This window comes from Muntiacus reevesi, chromosome 13 (assembly GCF_963930625.1).
Source record: "Muntiacus reevesi chromosome 13, mMunRee1.1, whole genome shotgun sequence".
NCBI classification, from domain to species: domain Eukaryota; kingdom Metazoa; phylum Chordata; class Mammalia; order Artiodactyla; family Cervidae; genus Muntiacus; species Muntiacus reevesi.
In genome coordinates this window covers 53776621-53790174 of record NC_089261.1, presented here as the reverse complement: position 1 = coordinate 53790174, position 13554 = coordinate 53776621, and the positions used below count along the sequence as shown (strand labels likewise).

At 43.3% G+C, this 13554-nt stretch overlaps 1 protein-coding gene across 5 annotated transcripts; it reads left to right on the top strand.

Annotated features, from left to right (window-relative positions):
• Window positions 1-6281: 6281 nt before the first annotated feature.
• UCP1 (uncoupling protein 1) lies at window positions 6282-12427 on the top strand. 5 transcript variants are annotated; one of them, XM_065904474.1, is made up of 6 exons: window positions 6282-6407; window positions 7155-7353; window positions 9306-9500; window positions 9601-9702; window positions 10445-10625; window positions 11957-12427. In XM_065904474.1, the coding sequence occupies exons 1-6, from the start codon at window positions 6282-6284 to the stop codon at window positions 12069-12071; spliced, it is 918 nt and encodes a 305-aa protein (XP_065760546.1). In that variant the 3' UTR covers window positions 12072-12427. The 5 variants fall into 5 exon arrangements, with proteins under 5 accessions (XP_065760546.1, XP_065760544.1, XP_065760545.1 ...); XM_065904472.1 differs by having other exon boundaries at window positions 7155-7398; XM_065904473.1 differs by having other exon boundaries at window positions 6282-6419.
• Window positions 12428-13554: the final 1127 nt, after the last annotated feature.

Here is a 13554-nt window from a genome sequence, read left to right as displayed (position 1 = left end):
CTTTGCAGCTCCATGGACTGTAGCTTGGCTCCTCTGTCCATAGGATTTCCCAGGCAAGAATACTGGAATGGGTAACCATTTCCTTCTCCAGGGGGGTCTTCCAGACCCAAGAATTGAACCCGGGTCTCCTGCATTGCAGGCAGATTCTTTATCGTCTGAGCCACCAGGGAAATCCCGGCTCCCTTTACTAGGCCTCAATCCCTATAAATCTAATTTTTCCAAATCTCATTTATTACCTTCCCCAACTCTTCCACCAGGTTCAAATGAAAATGACATGAAATCAAGTGATTTTTAAAGCAAAATTGTTGTTTATTTTTGTCTTTGTAAATCTTTCAATAATGTATATAAACTGAGTAAAGGAATGTTAGTTTCATGTGATTTGGGAGTAAGTTTTGATGTGACTTATAGAAAAAAAGTATGATATATCTGGCCATTACACACCTTCAAAACTTAGTAAAGTATCATGTCACAAATACATTGGGAAATTATATATTAGGCATTTGGGATTAAAATATACACACTACTATGTATAATATAGATAACCAACAAGGACCTACTGTACAGCACAGGGAAATATACTCAATATTTTATAATAACCTATAATGCAAAAGAAACTAAAAAAAGAGTCTATATTATGTATATATACATTTAGAATATATATACTGCTCACCTGAAACTAACACAGCATTGTACATCAACTATATTTCAATAAAAATGTTAAAACAATAGATAAATCATTGGGAAGGCATTTGGGGCATCATTTAGAGATTGAGAGCCTGGAGTCAGACAGATCCCAAGTGTCCCATGAAGTGGTTATGTGACCTAGGAGCTACTTAACTCCCCTGAACCTCCGCGTTTCCTCCTCCTGTGACAGGGATCACAGCAGTGCATCCGTCCACACCTCAGGGGGCAGCAACGGGGAGTGAGTGCTGTCCTCAGTCGTGTCCCGCCCTCTGTGACCCCGTGGACTGTAGCCCACCGGGCTCCTCTGTCCAGGGATTTCCCAGGCAAGAATCCTGAAGTGGGTTGCCCTTCCCCACTCCAGGGGATCTGCTCCACTCAGGGATTGAGCCTGTGTCTCTTGCGTCTCCTGCATTGGCAGGCGGCCTCTTTACCACTGCTCCATCTGAGAGAGCTGTGAGGATTAGATGTGTTATCTTTGGTAAAGTGCTTAGAGCAGCTTCCGTAACTATACATTAAGTGCATGAAGTGGATGATCTTTCGTAGGCTTATAAGGATTATGTTCATTCAGTGCTAAGCATAAGGAGTGATCTATTAATAAGAAAAACCTAGTGATTCATATCTATCACAAAAGTGAGGCATTCGAGACTCAGAGAAGTTAGGTAATCTGTTCACACTCACCCAGTTGAAAGCATCTTAGAACTGAACATGGGCTGCTTGTCGTTCTCTTAATCCCTACGCTATCCCGTGTTAACCGGGATGCAAATGGAATACTTTCTCCTTAATGTGGACCTCAATGGACTCCTTCTCTTTGGGCTGGACTGGACCAAGAAAACCCTATCCCGTTCCGTCCCTACTGTTTCCCTGTTCCTAAGGGCAACTCCCTCCTCACACATCCACGCACAAGAGCCGCACCTGTGGGCAGTAACAGGCACAGCCCTTCAGACACTCCCAGACATGCAGAACTAGGTCTCAGCTGAGGCTGGCACTGCCTCTAATTTGCTGCTACAAATATTAAACTGTAATAATCTTCCTACATACTGACTTTCTCATATATTGGCTAATGATTTTAAGGTAGATATCCAGAAGTAGAATCGTTACAGGAAAGGATACGGACAATTCTTGGCTCAGGATGTGCCGCCAAACTGTTTTCTAAAAGAATCATGTAAATTTATACTGCCATCATTAATTTAATGCCGACAAGATAATTACCACATTTTAAATATTCATAATTTACACCCCTCACAATTTACATTTACAATAGTAAATTTAAAATGTACATGTAAATGTTAAAATAATTATGCTTTTTGTAGAGACATTGTATTAATTTATTAGGTGAAGTACATTTTTTTATTAGTGATGGTAAATATATCACTCTTTTATAAAGGCTGCATTTCTTCTTTTATAAATTGCCTCTTCTGTCATTTGCACATTTATCTCTATAGTTATTATCTATAACTTCAACATGATATTTTCTACTGGTGGTTAATGAGAGAATAATGGGAAAGTGCAGAACATTTTTCAGATGTGCAGCATTGTTATCCTTATTTATTTGATATTAGTACCAAAAGGCAGTTTGTTCAGAGGTTCCTGGTCGACCACAGTTTGTTGCTCTAAATTTTATTTTAATTTTTATTAATTTTTGTTGGAGTATAGTTGCTTTGCAGCATGCTAGTTTCTGCTATACGGCAAAGTGAACGAGCTATATGTTTATGTATACCCCCTCTTTTTGGATTTCCTTCCTATTCAGGTCCCCACAGAGCGCCGAGTAGAGTTCCCTGCGCTACACAGTAGGTTCTCATTAGTCATCTATTTTCTCCATAGGATCAATAGTGTGTATACGTCAATCCCAAGCTCCCAATTCATCCCAGCCCCTCCCCCCTCAGTGTGGTTCTAAATTTTAGGAGGGAGATAGGAATTTGGTACAGTGGGGACTTGCCACCATCCCGCAGCTACGTCACGAAAGCTCCGCGGCCCTTGCCCCCACTGACCTGTTCTTTACCTCTCTGCTTCTTTGTGCCAGAAGAGCAGACAGCTGAGCCTTTGGGGACACCGCCCTCTCCCCTACTGTTCTCTCCAAACTGAGGCGAACTTTCTCCCACTTCCCAGAGCCTCCCGAAGGGGTGAAGGAGCCTGGTCCTTGGAAAGAACCATTTCCGAATCTGGAACTCTTGTGACCTCTCATGGGTGCCCCACAGGAGGTTTTTTTTTTTTTTTTAAACCATACCACGTGGCATGTAGGATCTTAGTTCCCTGACCAGTGACCGAACCCATATCCACTGCATTGGAACTGCAGGGAAGTCCATGGAGTCTGTGACTTCTGCTTCTTCTGGACCCTTAGTATTGGCTTTCAGGCCAGCACATCTCAGATGCTCGCTCATCATTGAATAAATCTGCCTCCTGGAGAAGTCTCTTAACTGATCACACCTACCCAGCCAGAAGTCAACACTCCAGAGCTCGAGCTCTCCTTCTTCTCATACTCTCAAAAATCTCCTCTTCCTGTATGTCTTTAGCTGGTTGGGACCACAACCTTTCCTCCTTTCCAGCAGACCCTTTCTCACATTCCCATCTTTTCTAATAGCTTTCATTTCACCCTCTCCTCTAGCCTGTCATACTCTGCCTTTTAAAAACATGAGCCTAAAAGAAACAAAATGACTTTCCATTTACCCTGCTTCTCCATCAGAAATGTACTGTGACTTCCCTTTATAATCATAATTCCAAAATTCTACACCATGCACTGCATCCAACTCATCATGAAGGTAGTGTTGGAGGAAAGTGTAAAGAGAGTGGATGCTAGTCCTAACTTCTCAGAAAAGAAAAGGTGGTTCCAGTTTAAAACCACAACCACTGCGTTATGCCTCACAATTTCATGGGTCAGGAATTTGGGCAGAAGTCAACTGATATGGTATGGTATGGTCCCATCACTTCATGGCAAACAGATGGGGAAAAAGTGGAAACAGTGACATATTTTATTTTCTTGGGCTAAAAAGTCACTGTGGACAGTGACTGTAACCATGAAATTAAAAGACACTTGCTCCTTGGAAGGAAAAATGAAAATGAAAGTCGCTCAGTCGATTCTGACTCTTTGCAACCCCAAGGACTATACAGTCCATGGAATTCTCCAGGCCAGAATACTGGAGTGGGTAGCCTTTCCCTTCTCCAGGGGATCTTCCCAACCCAGGATTCGAACCCAGGCCTCCTGCATTGCAGGCAGATTCTTTACTAGCTGAGCTACAAGGGAAGGAAAGCTATGACAAACCTAGACAGTGTATCATAAAGCAGAAACATCACTTTGCCGACAAAGGTCCATCTAGTCAAAGCTACGGTTTTTCCAGTAGTCATGTATAGATGTGAGAGCTGGACTATAAAGAAAGCTGAGCTCTGAAGAACTGATGCTTTCGAACTGTGGTGCTGAAGAAGACTTTTGAGAGTCCCTTGGACTGCAAGATCAAACTAGTCAATCCTAAAGGAAATCAACTGTGAATATTCATTGAGAGGACTTATGCTGAAGCGCCAATATTTTGGCCACCTCACCTGATTCGAAGAGCCTCTGATACTGGGAAAGACTGAAGGCAAAAGGAGAAGGGGGCCGGCCGCATAGGATGAGATGATTAGGTAACATTATCAGCTCAATGGACATGAATTTGCGCGGACTCTAGGAGATAGTGGAGGACATGGAAGCCAGGTGTGCTGCCATCCATGGGGTTGCAAAGAGTCAGACACGACTGAGGACTGAACAAGAGCTGGATGACCCTTCTGTCCTACTCCATCGATGGAGATCACTCGGTGTTTTCAGCTGGCGGGCAGGTTTATCTGAAGAGTCCAAGGTAGCTGCACTCTCATGCCTCCTGCCTTGATGGGAAAGGCTGGAATTGGCTACCTAGGGCCTCTTCAGCATGACAGCCTCAGGGAGCTTGGATTTCTTACATAATGACCAAGCGTTCCTAATGTTTCCTTAGGAAAGGACTTTATAGTCCAGCCTCAGAAAACATCAGTGCTGTCTTATTCTATTAGTAAGGCATATTCCAGCCTTCCTAGATGCAGGGGAAGAGACATGCACCTTTGTCTTTTGATGAGAGGAATTTGCGATTATGCTTTAAAACCACGTCAGATGGAACCACTGTGAAAGACAATGCATAGGGCTGGTAGGTTGGGTTGTGGGTTGGGATTATCCAGTTGATAGCAGTTCACCTTTTATGCATCATAACGAACACTCCCAATCTGCTTAGCCATCATCCTCACAACCTAATAACTCCACCACAGCTGCACTCCCTAAGGTGACCAATTATGTTAGAGCCAAATCCAATAGTCTTTTCTTTGTTTTTATTCTCTTTTGACATTTTTTCTAAACATTACAGTATGACTACTTGACAGACCCAACCCTTCATTAATGATGTTCTCAAATGCCATAGTTCTATTACTGGGGACACTGTTTCTTTCCTAATTTGACCCTTGATAAGGTCATTTTTCCTAGACCATAACTTTGGGGATCCCTATAGCTTGACCCTTGACCCCTTTTCCTAGTCCCATTATACTCATTCCCACGTAAAGAGTGGACCTTCTTTTATCGCATTCGTATTGCTGACTCTCAAATATCCACACTTTACATGGGAGTGAGTATAATGGGACTAGGAAAAGGGGTCAAGGGTCAAGGGTCACAGATGACTTGCGAAGGTAAGAGCTGCACCTGGAGCCTGATGACCCGCCCTTGTCCTTTCCACCACACCGCCCCCCGCACCCAGAATGTAATTAAAAGGAGCACTTAATCCCTCTAGCAATTTACTCTGGGTTTGCTTTCTAGAATGTTTATTATTTCATTTGACACTCTCCTACAAAAGTGTTCAAATGAAAAACTTTAAAAGTTCAGAATGTTCTCAGATTCTGCTTGGAAGTTTTTGGAATACCATTTGGCTGCATGTGACTGGAAAGGTGAAAGGATGAGAAATCAGAAAGAGAGCAAAAGGAAGCCAAGCAGAGAAGGTGTCTGCAAGGCTCCTGGGGAGTCAGAGGAATAAGAAAAGTCCCACTCTTGCCTTGGAGCTCCCCGGCTGGGCAGGAACTTCTGCCAGGATCACTGAGCTCGCGCTTGTTTCAGGGACTCCCCCTCCCCGCCTTCCAAGGGTGCGCAGCTGAAGACTCTAGAAGCCCGGAGAGATGCCCAGCTTGCCAGGCTCGGGGTGCGCGCTGCTGTGCGCCCTTCCCTGCGCATCGAGGGTAGAGCGTAGACCGCGGCTCCCCAGGTGCCGAGCCAGGATGGGGAGGTGGGAGGGACCTGGCGCCCCAGGACACGCCCTGCCATTCCCCAGAGACCTGGATCGGCTCAGCCCCGATCGCGATCGCTGGCGATATAAGTCATCAGCGGAGGCAGAGGGCACGGCGTGGCCGGCCGGGACTCGAGGGAGCGCAGGCAGGCGCCGCTGCATCGACCCCGCCACCTGCTACCTCGCCCGCTGCAGCCCCCTGCCTGCCGCCCCCAATGACCAGAAGTCGGAGAGGACTGGTCTGCTGCCCGGCCGCGCAGGAGTGAGGAGCCAGGCAGAACTTCCACCTTTGGGACTGAAGCCCCGCTCCCCTTGCGCCGGAGTCCCCGTTGAGTCAGGATGGTGGGACACACAGCGTCAGACGTGCCCCCTACCATGGCGGTCAAGATCTTCTCTGCTGGGGTGGCGGCCTGCGTGGCTGACATGATCACCTTCCCGCTGGACACCGCCAAAGTCCGGCTGCAGGTGGGGAGCGCGGTGGGCAACCGGAGGTGCCTCGGGCGGAGAGGGGACCCCGACTGTGTGCGCCCCTTTGACTCTGGCTGCGGTTTTACCATCCTTTCTCACGTTAGGTAGAGCAGGTGGCCACGTTAAAAAAGTTTGCCTGTCACTGGATTTAGGGTGGGAAACTGGAACATTGCAGAAAAGAACTAGAGAAGTGGGACGGTCATGGAGGATGGGTTGACTGTGACTGTTGCCAACCTCTCCTGTACATGATTAGATGGGCACAATCTTCCTATCCTACTGCCTAGGGGTTCTGGAGAGTTCCTAGGGGTGGGACAGTGAGGTGTGGGATGGGGAGGATGTTCACAGTATGCCTAGTAGCCAGATTCTCTCCCCTCCCCCTTTCGATAGATAGATATCTAGCTCTAGATAGATAGATGTGTGCTAAGTCGCTTCAGTCCTATCCGACTCTTTGCAACGCTATGGACTGCAGGCCTACAGGCTCCTCTGTCCATGGGATTCTCCAGGCAAGAATACAGGAGTGGGTTGCCATTTCCTTTTCTAGGGGATCTTCCTGACCCAGGGATTTAGATAGACAGATAGATAGATAAGGGGAGATGTTGCTGAGAAGGATTGAAAATAGAAACACATTGGAAAAAATATCTTGGCTCAAGTTTTCTCCATTGAGGACAGCTTGATGCCAATCTTTGTTTTTTCCTCACTAGGTAGCACTCCCTTTCTCAATTTTCACTTCCGTCTCACTTCCAGATCCAGGGCGAATGCCTGACCTCCAGTGCCATTAGGTATAAAGGTGTCCTGGGAACAATCATCACTCTGGCAAAAACAGAAGGGCCAGTGAAACTCTACAGCGGGCTGCCTGCTGGTCTCCAGAGACAAATAAGCTTCGCCTCCCTTAGGATCGGCCTCTATGATACTGTCCAGGATTTCTTCACCACAGGGAAAGAAGGTAAGCAGGCAGTGTTTCTGGGAGGGGAAGAAGTCAGAGAGACATGTCCTAGGCTCAGCTGTGGCCCAGGAAACAGTTACATCCATGGTAGTGGTCTTCATAACAAACTGGCAAGCCAACATCAATATTTGAACACACGGGACAGGGAGCATGCTGGTGAGTGGGGAAAAGTGACGCCAGAAAGGCAGGAATGGGTCAGATCACAGGAGAGCTTGCAGGCCATGCTAATGAGTTCAGGTTTTATCCTTAAAATGATGGGAAGTCATTGAAAAATAATAAACAAGGGAATAACATAAATTATATTTTCAGAAGATCACTTTGGCAGCACTGTAAAAGTTATATAGAAAAAGGGGAAGAAAAGGGTTATTTAGAAAGGAAGAAATGATCAGGGTAAGCTAAAGCAATGGCAGTAAAGATTTTGGAAATGTAATGATTAAACTTGGTGGAGAGTTGGAAGTGAGGTGTAAAGAAAAGGTAGGAATGTTAAGATGACTTAACAACAAGTTTCTGGTTAAATATCCCATTCATTGAGGGAGGGAATATAGAGTCCATCTGAAGTGGGGAGGTAAGAAATTCAGTTTAGGATGTGTCAAGGATAGGTAATGTCTGGTCTGCACGAGAACTTAGGAGAAACACCTGGGATAGATTTCCCAGTTGTGGGAGGAATTATCATTAGGGCCAAACAAAACAGAGAGATCTGGTGAGGAAAGGAGAGATCAATGTACCTACTAACAGCAGAAACTCATGGGTTTCCTCAGCAAAACCATCTTGAGCAGAGCAGTAGAGGTGGCAGCTAGATTGCAGAGATGGGCCGTGAGAAGCGAAGGCAAAGAGTATGGCCCTGTTCCCAAGGAGCTTGGGAGATGAAAAGGGGATTGGAACACAGGATGAATGCAACAAAATAAGACTGTAACTAGGGGCCAAAAGTGAAGGGAATTATCTAAGTATTATCTTACCACTTAAAAGATGGGTATTATTCAGTGCTCAGCTCCTGGCTAAGCATATTGAGGAAGGAAAACAACCATACAGTAATGAAAAGAATTGCTGAATTCCCTATATGCAAGACATTATGTTAAGTGCTGTTATTATTAACTCACACAATGACTCTGTGAGGTAGATATTATTAGCTCCATTTTATACAGCTTAGGAAATAGAATTAGAGACTGAGAAAGTCCTTGATGAGTAAACGTGACTGATCTATAATTATGGGAATAGGTATGAGGCTTCATGGGTCACAAAAGAGTAGAACATATCTTAGCGAATAAATAACAACAATGAGGCTCCAAGACTATTTGTCATTTTATTAAATGATATATGTCTTGAGTAACCCATGTTAATTTTTCAAAATCTGCAATTAAAAATCATGTGATCACTTCTCTCTTCTTATTTTTGTCCCTTTAGTGGCCTGTTGAAGCCTGACACCCCTTGATGTCCCAAACTCGGGCAGTTTGTCCTTTAGGGCTTTTCCTAAGATCCCTAAGTCCAATAATTAACAGTCTCATTGATGGTTAGAAGACTAAGGTTCACTGGTGACTGGTGCTTCCACCCAATTGGGAAATACTGAAAAATAGAGCAAATGTAAAGAAAGAACCAAGTCAAATATAGGAAAGAACTAAGCCATTGTTTAAACAAGCATTGGGTTTTCTTTCTCCTTGAAAGTCTTTATTAAAAAAAAAAAAAATCTCAGTCAACTTTGAAGTCTTCTAGCCCCCCTATGACTTATACATTCTTGGTATAGCCCACGGGGTGGCAAGGAGTCGGACACGACTCAGCAACTAACCACAGCACAGCACATGATTAACACGTGCACAAGCGTTAGGGAAGTGCTAAAGATATAATGACACAGTCGTACTAACCACTAAAACTCAAAAGGACATACACATGCATTCTGGGTCTTGACTTTTTTCTTTTTTGCTTGACACACCATTTTTTTTCTCTCTGGATAATGACAGCTAGTTTAGGAAGCAAGATCTCAGCGGGCCTAACAACTGGAGGCGTTGCCGTGTTCATTGGGCAACCCACAGAGGTGGTCAAGGTCAGACTGCAAGCACAGAGCGGTCTCCACGGTCCCAAACCTCGATACACTGGGACTTACAATGCTTACAGAATTATAGCAACAACAGAAGGCTTGACTGGGCTTTGGAAAGGTAACTCACTTCAACATGGATTCTATATTCGTTAAAACACACATATCCAGTTAGCACCTTAACATACGATGGAGCTATTCAACACTTTCTTTCCCTCCAGGGACTACTCCCAATCTGACAAGAAATGTCATCATCAACTGTACAGAGCTAGTAACATATGACCTAATGAAGGAGGCCCTTGTGAAAAGCAGACTATTAGCAGGTAACTTTCTTTTTCATGTGGCAGGTCCGCACATTTATAATTTCATCTTTTATTATACTGAATCCCTTAATTGTAATAATTTTATCTTTTAAAAAAGTAATACTTGTGAATAATAGATATAACTCTAAGCTTTAGAAGTTCTGTTGCAAGTTTTTTTCTTTGGCAACAAAACTAAAATGCACTTGTATTTTTATATCAGCATCATTCTCACTTAATACTAATATATGAGACTTTTGTTGACATCTATCTTATTCTTTATAAAGCAGAATTCAGGAAGTGAGTCATCCTGCACTATATCCAGATAAGCTAGTTAGATAAGGAGCTTCTTGGTGGCTTCATCCAAAAACTAGAATCATTGGATAGGTTCCTAAAAATTTTATTCTAATAGGTTCTGGAAGCACTGAAATTCTCCTTGGACAATGACTTTAATTTTTTTTTTTAAGAAAGTATAGAAAAAAAAAAAAAAGAAAGTATAGATGCCTATGTATTGAGTATTATGTCATGCCCTAAGGACAGAGGTAAGTAACTGGTTATTTTCCTAAAGCACTTATAATCCAGTATGCCATGTACCATTTGCCAACTTTTTCTAAAATTATGACATTCCTTACTGTATGTTATTTATTCATAAGACAAGCACGTTGACCTCCTGTTATCAGCAGGCTTTCGAGGATCTGATAGATAACTAAAAACTAGAAGCCCCTCCCAAGAGTCTGGTGCTGACCTGTCTCACGACGCGTTTCAGACGATGTGCCCTGCCACTTCGTGTCCGCTGTCATTGCCGGATTCTGCACAACGGTCCTGTCCTCTCCGGTGGACGTGGTGAAAACCCGATTTGTGAACTCTTCACCAGGACAGTACACAAGTGTGCCCAACTGCGCGATGATGATGCTCACCAGGGAAGGGCCGTCAGCTTTCTTCAAAGGGTAGGATGGGCTCTTCTGTATCTATGATGTGGTGTTTTGTGTGCTACGGGGGGCCGTCTCATCTGAACAATTGACAGCTGACCAGCCTTAGAATGGGCAGTGTGCTGAGTGTCTGCTTTTCTTTGCCATAAATCTCTCCAATAGACCAATTCCACTGTGTCAGAAAACTTAAAGCTGTGATAGCAAAATCTCCTCAAGCTTGATCAGCGGCTCATTCGAAACCGACAGCCTGTCCCTTGGTCTCAATCTATTGGGTGAGGAGAGAGGGGAGAGGGGAGTTATTTTTTAATGGGTACAGAGATTCAGTTTGGGATGGAGATGGGGAGTGGTAATGATTGCTCACAATGAGAACATATTTAATGCTACTGAATTATACTATTGAATATGTATATAAGAGAGACATATATATACACACACACACACATATATGTATATATATAAATGGCTGGCTAAAGTTATAAATTGATGTTATGTATATTTTACCATAAAACACATACACACACACATTCAGGAGTCAGAAGATATATGTTGAGATCCCCCAAAATATTGGGGGGTGATCTATATAGGCAAGATCTCTAACATACCTATCCAAGGCAGATTTAACAGATTTAACATCATTTTCTCTGGGAATATTTCATTGCTGTAGACAGGATTTGCAAAATAAATCATCTGGTATGTACAGCATGGCAGAATTCTTCAAAATAGCAAGATTAACATAAACAACAAAATGCAATTCAGTCTCTGACCATCCCTCTCAGGACCAGAATTACCAGGATCTAGACAGTACTGATTTATCGACCCCAGAAAATGGTCTTATTACTCATCACTTTGCTTTCTCCACTTACTTCCTCTTTTAAACTATTAAAGTTTCCTACTCTCCATTCAGAAAGCAAAGGAAAACAAGATTTCCTCTCCCCTCAAAAAAGAAAAGATGATGGAGATGAAGGAGGCAAGCTTTGGTTTGGTTTGGTGGGACCGTTGTACAGATGTGAACCTCTGGATTTTGTTGTTTAGAAGCAGGGTAGGGCACCTGGATGAAACTTGGGGCAGAGGAAGGAAACATGAAGAGTGGGTACTCTCAAGCACCCGCACTGGAGATGAGTGAAACAATGAGAAGCATACACCGCCTGGACTAGAATTTGTTGTTGTTCAGTTGCTCAGCCATGTCCAGCTCTTTGTGACCCCATGGGCTGCAGCACGCCAGGCTTCCCTGTCCTTCACCATCTCCTGGAGTTTGCTCAAACTCATGTCATGGAGTCGATGAAGGCACACAGTATAGTAGCTATAAGAATTTTAAGCAAACTAACAGAATGGTGACATCACTTTTCTAGATTTTTACCTTCCTTCTTGCGACTGGGATCCTGGAACGTCATCATGTTCGTGTGCTTCGAACAGCTGAAACGAGAACTGATGAAGTCGAGGCAGACCATGGACTGTGCGACCTAATCCTCCTCGGGAAGAAGATGGAACAGGCTAGTGGGGATCTTCGCTAACCAGATAATTTTAAAAAGCAAGCAAAGCTATTTAGTTTATTTCACCCAGATAAGGAAATTCTGGTAGAGAGTTTTGGACTATTTTTTTTCCAAGGGAAAACTATTATTTCCTATGGCTTTTATTCTCAGTATTTTAAGGAAGGGAAAGCAAAACATTCAATATATACCCTGGCAAATGTAATAATCAGATAAGCTACTATATTTAAATGACTACTTAGTGGGGGGAGGGATTTTATGATTAAATATGAAGATCTTTAATATGTTTTAATTATTAATTCAATTATTAATTGATGGAAAAGGAAAACTGAGTGAAACACACTTTATCAATACTTAAAAACAAAGTTTCCTTTTTATTTATTAACCCAGTTGTCAGTTGATATATTAAATAAAATATTGCTAATATCTCTTAAAGTTTGCCTTTTTTGGATCTATATCTAATGTAAGAGTTGAGGTTCACCTGGGTTACTAAACTTCCCAAATAACAAGGGAAGGTCTTTAGAATCAATGGGCATCAACTTACTTTTAATGTTATTAGTACAGGTTTTTGATTTTTAGAGTCCACATTTTATGGCATCTATAACAACTTCTAATCTAAGACACTGTGTTCATTGGGGGACTGCTCTTATTAGAATCATAGTATCTATCTTAGAATCACAGAATTTTAGAGCTAGAAGGTGCTTTTAGTTAGATAGAGGAACAGATTGAGATGAAAATTAATCTACATGGCATTTTTCCAGCAAAGCCAAATTTGTCATTTGCATTTGTAGTAACCTTTTCATCTACCAGATGAGTGCAGAAGGAATAGGGAAAAAATAAACAGGAGATTAAAAGAATTAAGACAAAAAAAGGAGTGGCCATAAAATGGCCAGGTAGTCCCTAGGCTGCCAGGGACCGTGAGCTCCACATTACATTTACTATTACGTTTCTCCCCCGTTGACTCTGAGGGTTGTCTCCCATTTATTTCCCTTAGTTGTTAACTGTAAAGCATCTTGTTGCAGACGCCCTCATATCCTGCATGGATCACTCTGCTCTGACCTTTAGTGATGCTGCCCTGACTGCCTTTTGTCATGTCAGCACCTGTACTTTTTAGGGCCTTTTTCTGGCCACCAGAGACATCTTTGCCCACCTGGGCATAGTCCACTAGGACAGGAAAAATAACACACCCCTGTGAGAGGCCCTGCACCAATAACCGATGGGAGCCGGCGTGTGAGTATCTTAGATCCCTCACGGTTGGGTGGAATGCCCCCGAGTGATCAGAATCCAGTTACACTCAGTGGTATTTTGTTCATCTCTAAAACTGTTTATGGGAAGACTTCAAGTTCTGCTCTCCATCCCCCATCCCCTTACTGGTGTCTCCCGGGATCACTTCCCGAAAGAATTCCAAATCCTTGTCTTGAGGCCTGACTCTGGGAGAGTCCAAACTAAGACAAACCACC